Consider the following 8,023-nt stretch of genomic DNA (forward strand, 5'->3'; position numbering starts at 1 on the left):
AAGCTTTTAAATTTTTCTTATTTTTAAATTATTTTAAGATAATCATGGTAATGTAATTTTTGTCATGAGTTTTAGGGTCACAAGTCATCCTTCTGGGTATTTAAAGGACTCTCTCTGAATTGTTACAGTGATTTTTGTGATGATAATGATATTTTCAAAATTTAAATAATGGCTAGATAAAGTGAATCACTTTCCATGAACTCTATCTACTTTATATCCTATATTTTACTTATAGACTTACACATAATACACTAGCTCTAGACTGTGTGTATGTACACACATATGTGTATATATTACTATATAATACATTAATATACCAAAGCTCATTTAACTGTTTAGAAGTTTAACTCAACAATTCTCATCCACAAGCTTTGACCCATTAATTCCCCGGTAGGTAACTCTGCTTGGTCTAACTAAGACTCCGTGGTTTGGCTTACAAGTAAAGTAGCGTTTGTCACCCACTGCTCCATCATTTTTCCCCTTGGCACTTCGAAGCTCAAGTCCAAGCCAGACACCAGAAGCGAAGTCTGTGGGGCCCACATACCTAACAGTACCCATCTCATTAGAGCTCGTGAGGAGGACCTGAGAGCCCTCTTGCAGCTTCACGCTCCCTTCAACAGTAGTGGTGGTGCTGCTCCAACTACGACGCAAAGCAGTTTTTGATCTGTTCAGAGGGGAAAGAGTAAGAGAAATTCTTAGGTGTGAAGGCTACATAACACAGTTTTTCTTAGTCACTTCCACTGCCAGGTTCAGAATTCATTGTTTTAATTTATAAACAAGAGCACTTTATGATCATAATTTTTTTTTTTTTTTTTTAATTCTAAACAGTAATGCAGTTTGGCTTACCATTTAAAACGTCCTTTTCTTTTGACTAGTTTAAGACACTACTGTAGTCTGGATTTAAGATTTCACTTGCAATTTTTGAATAAACATATGCTTTCATTAAATAACAACTAGAAAAATATACATACCCATTTAACCTTATCAATACAATGAAATAAAGCAAAATTACCCTTAGTTCATTTTTTAAATATTTCTTAATATGAAAACAAAATTTTTAAACTATGAAACCACAACTTTGTAAACTAAATCTGTCTATATAGTCTATATGGAAGCGCTGGTGGCGTAGTGCCTAAGGCACTTGACTGCTAACCAGAAGGCTGGCAGTTCAAACCCAACAGCCACTCCTTGGAAGGAAGGTTGGGCAATCTACTTCCATAGAGATACCACCTCGGAAACCCAAGGAGGGGTCGCTATGAGTCAGGTCCAACTCAATGGCACACAACAACAACATATAGTCTATATAGCCACTCGGCAGAAGGAAGACCAGGCAATCTACTTCCATCAACATTTACCACCTTGGAAACCCAATGCAGGGTGCTATAAGTTGGCATTGACTCAATGGCACTGGGTTTGGTTTAGTTTTTGGTTGTATAGTCTATATATGAATTCCATTAATACTTAAGGGCTTACTATCCTCCCTGCCATAAAATTAAAGAGAGTTTTAGTTGCCTTGTGTGTGTAGCCTTGGTGGTGCAACAGTTAAGTGCTCTGCTGCTAACCAAAGAGCTGGAGGTCTGAACACACCCAGGAGCTCTGCAGGAGAAGGACCAGGCAACCTACTCCCATAAAGATTACAACCCAGGAAACCCAATGGGCCAGTTCAACTATATCATGTGGGGCCACTATGAGTAGAAACTGACTCCACAACATCTAACAACAAAAAGAGTTTGCCTCGAACAGGCTTGCTTTCTTTTTCTCTCAATACAACATTACTTATAATGTGCCATACATACCTCCTAGCACCTGTCAATAATCTAAACTTATAACAAAACTACTTGGGACCCCAAAAAACTCATCCAAGGCCTCAAAGCCAGTGCTGTCCCAAAGCTTCCTCCACTGTCAAGGGGAAATAGCTGACCCTGATATTTATTCACAATAGAAACATTACCTGGAATCTGGCTGTCCTATGACCTGAGACCTTCCCAAACAGTTATCCAGAAAACACCGCCAATGCTACCTGAAGCCTTCCATCCTCCATCTCATCGCATCTGCTCACCCCTCCTCCAAAAGAAATCCTTCTCCTCACCTCACCAAACCAAAACCAAACTCACTGCCATCGAGCCAATTCAACTCATAGCGACCCCTCCTTGGGTTTTCGAGTCGGTATCACTACGGAAGTAGATTGCCCAATCTTCCATGTAAGCAGTGGCTGGTGGGTTGGAACCACCAGCCTTCTGGTTAGCAGTCAAATGCCTCAGGCACTAAGAACCTGTCACCAAAATTGCACAGGACCTTATTTTGAACAGAACTTGGGTCCTAGGAAGGTGGATAAGGTGGTGGATAAGGCATTTGGCTGCTATTCATGTCAGCAGTTCAAATCCACCAGCTGCTCCATGGAAGGAAGATGGGGCAATCCACTTCCATAAAGATTTACAGCCTCAGAAATCCAGTGGGGTTGCTGTAAGTCAGAACCGAGTCAATGGCAGTTTGTTTGGTTTTGGTGGTGCAGTGGTTAAGGCACTGCTAACCAAAAGGTCAGCAGTTTGAATGCACCAGCCCCTCCACAGGAGAAAGATGAGGCAGTCTGCTTCCATAAAGATTTACAGCCTTGGAGATCCTGTAGGGCAGTTCTACTCTGTCCTACAAGGTTGTTATGCATTGGGATGGACTCAACAGCAGTAGGATTCGAGCCTTTTTTATTTTATATTTTATTTTACTTCTTATTTATTTTTAAACATCATCACATACAATATCTCATTCACTCATAAACTATGTGGTAAATAAAAAGAAGGGCAGGTATCAGTCACTCTAATTTTATGGATAAGAAAATTGAGGCTCAGAGATTTGTCCAAAGCCACATTTGCACTAAGAGAGTTCCAGTTTTGAGTCAGATCCGACTCACAGCAACCCCTCCTTGGGTTTCCAAGGCAGTATCACTACAGAAGCAGATTGCCCAATCTTCCTTCCGAAGAGTGGCTGGTGGGTTTGAACCGCCAGCCTTCTGGTAGCAGTCAAATGCCTTAAGCACTGTGCCATCAGAGCTCCCAGTTAGAAAATACAATGAAAAAATTATTTACTATGCCAAAGGCACAAATACAATAGAAAATGTCATGAAATATGCAATACCTCTAAGAAAAATTATGAAGACCATAAAAATCACTGAAGGGCATAAGAAAGAAAAATGAAAGAGCTTCGTTCCTAGACAGAAAGACATATAAGTCATTTCTGAAATCCACCTCTAAAGGGATATTTTTGCAACTTGACAAAATCATTCTAAATTTCACATAACAACAATAGTTATCACTTACTGTATGCACCAAATACTTTACAGACATTATTTCATTCAACCACACCCAAACCAGCAAAGTGGGTATTATCTCCTTCTAACAAAAGAGGAATCTGAGGCTCAGAGAAATTAAGCTATTTGCCTCAGGTTAGAGAGGTGGTAAAGAGCCAATATGGGTTTCAGATCCAAGGCCATCCAAGTTACTCACCATCATAACGGGTATCAGTAACTAAGAAAGAGTCAAAAAATAATAAGGGAATATTTACATTGCCATTATATTAAAATATAATAAAGTTATAAAAATTAAAACAATGTGACTCTGGCACAAGAATGTACTTTAAAATGACAATTAAAGCTTAACAAAAATACACATAATTATTTCATGTGTGATTAAAAACAGAATTTCCAATCAGTGGGGCAGGAGTGAACATTCAATTCAGGATGTTGTTAACTGCTTGGGGGGAAATAAGACTTTTACCACCGACTATATCTAAGGTAGCATAGTGCCTAAGGCACTTGACTACTAACCAGAAGGCTGGCGGTTCAAACCCACCAGCCACTCCTCGGAAGGAAGATGGGGCAATCTACTTCCATAGTGATACAGCCTCAGAAACCCAACGAGGGGTCACTATGAGTCAGGTCCTACTCAACAGCACATAACAACAATGAATATATTAAAGTAAATTCCAAACACATTAAAGAGTTAAGTATATAAATTGAAAAAAAGAACTATAAGAAAATAAAGCTGGGTCTTTATCTAGTCTCACATATGTACAAACACAGAGTACACACATACGAAAGAGCTCTGATAAGGCTCAGATTTTAAGTCTGGGTATCTGATATTAATTGGATTCTGATTTTTTCCCCTTTATTATTATGCCATATTAATAGCTTAGTCCTTAAGAACATTGTAAAAGTTATACTGGGAAAAAATATTAAATATGGGAATATGTTCATAATATATTAAGGGGGAAAAGTGTTTCAAAAGGGTAAATAGCATATGATTCATTCAACTTAAACATTCAGATACATGCAGTAGAAAAAATTAGAAAAGTGTATAGTACCCCACAATGCTAAAAGTGACAGTCTTATCTAAGTGATTATAGATGATTTTTATCATCAGTTTTTCCTAATTTTTCAAAATTTGTACAATCATCTTTCATAAGCAATAGTGTTTGATAAATAAATAAATACTAAATAAATTCTATATCTAAACCAAAAAGTGATGGTTTGGGTGAACACAATATTTTAATAAGAATGATACAATTCAACTTATGTTAAAGCTCAAAAAGCCCATACCAAAAAAAAAAAAAAAAAATCACTTCCGTCCAGTCGGATGCAACTCATAGCGACCCCTCCTTGGGTTTCTGAGGCGGTATCACCATGGAAGTAGATTGCCCAACCTTCCTTCTGAGGAGTGGCTGGTAGGCTTGAGAAATTCAGGATTGCAGTACATTTGAGTGCTATATTTACTCATTCAAAAACATCACTGACCACTTCTAAAATAGCAGGTATAGGGCTAGCTTCTAGGAATCTGTGAATGATATCCAGTAAATGAGTAAAGACTGTCGGGTACTGTATGAGAACAAAGAGGAAGAAATCTATCCTCCCTTAGTATCTCACAAAGAGCTCTTATGGCATACCAAACACATCCAAACTCACTGCCACTGAGTTGATTCGACTCATAGCGACCCCTCCTTGGGTTTCCGAGGTGGTATCTCTACGATAAGCAGATTGTCCAATCTTCCTTCCCAGGAGTGGCTGGTGGGTTTGAACCATCAGCCTTCTAGTTAGCAGTCAAATGCCTTAGGCACTATGACACCAGAGGTCCCAATTAACCATCAGAAAGATACAAATCAAAACAACAATGAGATATTATCTCACACTAGTGTTAATAGCAAAGTTAGCAGTCAAATGCCTTAGGCATTATGCCACCAGAGCTCCCTCTTGTGGCATAGTGGGTGAGGAATTTTGGGTGCTAGCCAGAAGGTCATCGGTTCAAACTCACCAGCGGCTCTACTGTAGGTCTACTTCCATAAAGATTTACAGCTTTAGAAACCCAATGGGGGTTACTGTGAGTCAATCGACTAAATGGCAGTGGGTTTGTTTTTTTGGATTAGTGCCTCAACCAAGACTTCACTGAGGCAGTAACACCTGAACTGACCTGACGATGAGCAGGCAGGGAGGGACAGCAGAGAGTCACCTGAGCAAAATATTTATTTTTGCTGTTAGGTGGTGCCCTCAAGTCGGTTCCAACTCAGCAATCCTGTGTACAACGAAACAAAATACTGCGCAGTTGTGCACCATCCTAACAATCCTTGCCATACCTGAACCCACTGTTGCAGCCACTGTCGATCCATCTCATTGAGGGGCTTCCTCTTTTTCCTTGACCTTACCAAGCATGATAACCTTCTCCGGGGAATGGTCCCTTCTGACAACAGAACAAAGTAGTCAGACTTACAAAGTCTGGCCATTCTCACTTCTGAGGAGCATTTCAGCTGCACTTCTTCCAGGACAGATTTGTTCTTCCTTCTGGCAGTCAATGGTACTTTCAGCATTCTTCGCCAACACCACAACTCAAAAGCATCAATTCTTCTTTGGTCTGTCTTATTCGTTGCCCAGCTTTCATATGCATATGAGGTGACTGAAAATACCATGGCTTGGGTTAGGCACACCTTAGACTACAAACAGAAACACACATCTTTGCTTTTCAGACCTCTTTGAAGAGTTCTTTCGAGTTAGATTTGACCAGTGCAATACAACATCTGATTCCTTGACTGCTGCTTCTATTGGTGTTGACTATGGATCCAAGTAATATGAAATCTTTGAAAACTTCAAACTTTCCTCCATTTATTGTGAGGCTGCTTACTGGTCCACTTGTAAGGATTTTCATTTTCTTTATGTTGAGGTGTAATCCATACTGGAGTGTAGTCTTTAATCTTCATCAGTAAGAGCTTCAAGTCATCTTCACTTCAGCAAGCAAGGTTGTGTCACCTGCATATCACAGGTTGTTAACGAGTCTTCCTCCAAACCTGATGCCATTTTCTTCTTCTTCCAGCTTGTCGGATTATTTGCTCAGCATACAGATTGAGTAAGTATAGTGAAAGGATACAACCCTAATGCATACCCTTCCTGATTTCACTTCCTGATGCAGTAACCCCTTGTTCTGTTTGAACAACAGCCTCTTGGTCTATGTACAGGTTCCGCATGAGCACAACTAAGTGTTCTGGAATTCACATACTTCCCAATGTTTTCCATAATTTGTAATGATCCTCACAGTCAAATGCTTTTGCATAGTCGATAAAACACAAGTAAACATCTTTTTGGTATCCTTTGTTTTCAGCCAAGATCCATCTGACACAGCAATGATATCCCTCATTCCACATGCTCTTCTGAATCCAGCTTGCATTTCTGGAAGTTCCCTGTCAATACAGTGCTACAACTGTTTTTGAATTATCTTCAGCAAAATTTTACTTGTGTGTGATATTGATGATGTTGTTTGATAATTTCCACATTCTGTTGGATCACCTTTCCTTGGAACAGGTACAAATATGGATCTCTTCCAGTCAGTTGGCCAGATAGCTGTCTTCCAAATTTCTTGGCATAGACGAGGAAGTGTCTCCAGTGCAGCATCCGTTTTTTGAAACATCTCAATGAGTATTCTGTCAATTCGTGGAACCTTGTGTTTTTGCCAGTTCCTTCAGTGCAGCTTTGACTTCTTCCTTCAATACCATGGGGTCTTGATCATATTCCACCTCCTGAAATAGTTGAACACTGATCAATTATTTTTTGTATAGTGACTGTGTATTCCTTCTATCTTCTTTTGATGCTTCCTGCATCATTCAATATTTTGCCCATAGAATCTTTCAATATTACAAATCAAGGTGTGAATTTTTTCTTCAATTATTTCAGCTTGAGAAATACTGAGTATATTCTTCCCTTTTGGTTTTCTAACTCTTGCACATTTCATTATAATAATTGACTTTGTCTTCTTGAGCTGCTCTTTGAAATCTTCTGTTCAGCTCTTTTATCTTGTCCTTTCTTCCATTTAACTACTCTCCATTCAAGAGGCAGTTTCAGAGACTCTTCTGACATCCATTTTGGTGTTTTCTTCCTTTTCTTTTTAGTGACCTTTTGCTTTACTCCTGGATGATGTTCTTGATGCAGTCCCACAGTTCATCTAGTTTTCAGTCAGTCATTTGTGTTCAATGCATCAAATCTATTTTTCAGTATAGTCTCTAAATTCCTATGGGATATAATAAAGGCCATATTTTGGTTCTTGTGGACTTGTTTTAATTGTCTTCAGCTTCAACTTGAACTTGCATATGACCAGTTGATGGTCTGTTCCACAGTCAGCTCCTGGCCTTGTTTTGGCCGAAGATATTGAGCTTCTCCATACCTTCTTTCCACAAATGAAGTAGAACTGATTCCTGTGCAATGCACACCTGGTGAGGTCCACATGTATGTTGTTGTTGTTAAGTGCCGTCGAATAGTTTCCGACTCATAGTGACCCCATGCACAGCAGAACGAAACACTGCCCGATCCCGCGCCAGCCCCACAATCCCTGCCATACTTGAGCCCATCACCGCAGCCACCGTATCAATCCATCTCGTTGAACACCTTCCCCTCTTTCGCCGACCCTCCACCCTACCAAGCATGACATCCTTCTCCAGGGAATGGTCCCTTCTTACAACATGACCAAAATAGGTGAGACGAAGTCTGGCCATTCTTTCT

The 8,023-nt window shown here is 39.7% G+C and overlaps 1 protein-coding gene across 1 annotated transcript in view; it reads right to left on the reverse strand.

Moving 5' to 3' along the window:
• Window positions 1-348: 348 nt before the first annotated feature.
• CLIP4 (CAP-Gly domain containing linker protein family member 4) overlaps window positions 349-8,023 on the reverse strand; it is a 90,509-nt gene continuing 82,834 nt past the window's right edge. Inside the window, exon 15 of the mRNA XM_007938815.2 lies at window positions 349-664. Within this exon, the coding sequence (XP_007937006.1) occupies window positions 349-664 (316 nt within the window). The remainder of the gene's footprint in view (window positions 665-8,023) is intronic.

Source organism: Orycteropus afer, unplaced genomic scaffold, assembly GCF_000298275.1.
Source record: "Orycteropus afer afer isolate SDZICR_OR568_19922 unplaced genomic scaffold, OryAfe1.0 scaffold00054, whole genome shotgun sequence".
NCBI lineage: Eukaryota > Metazoa > Chordata > Mammalia > Tubulidentata > Orycteropodidae > Orycteropus > Orycteropus afer.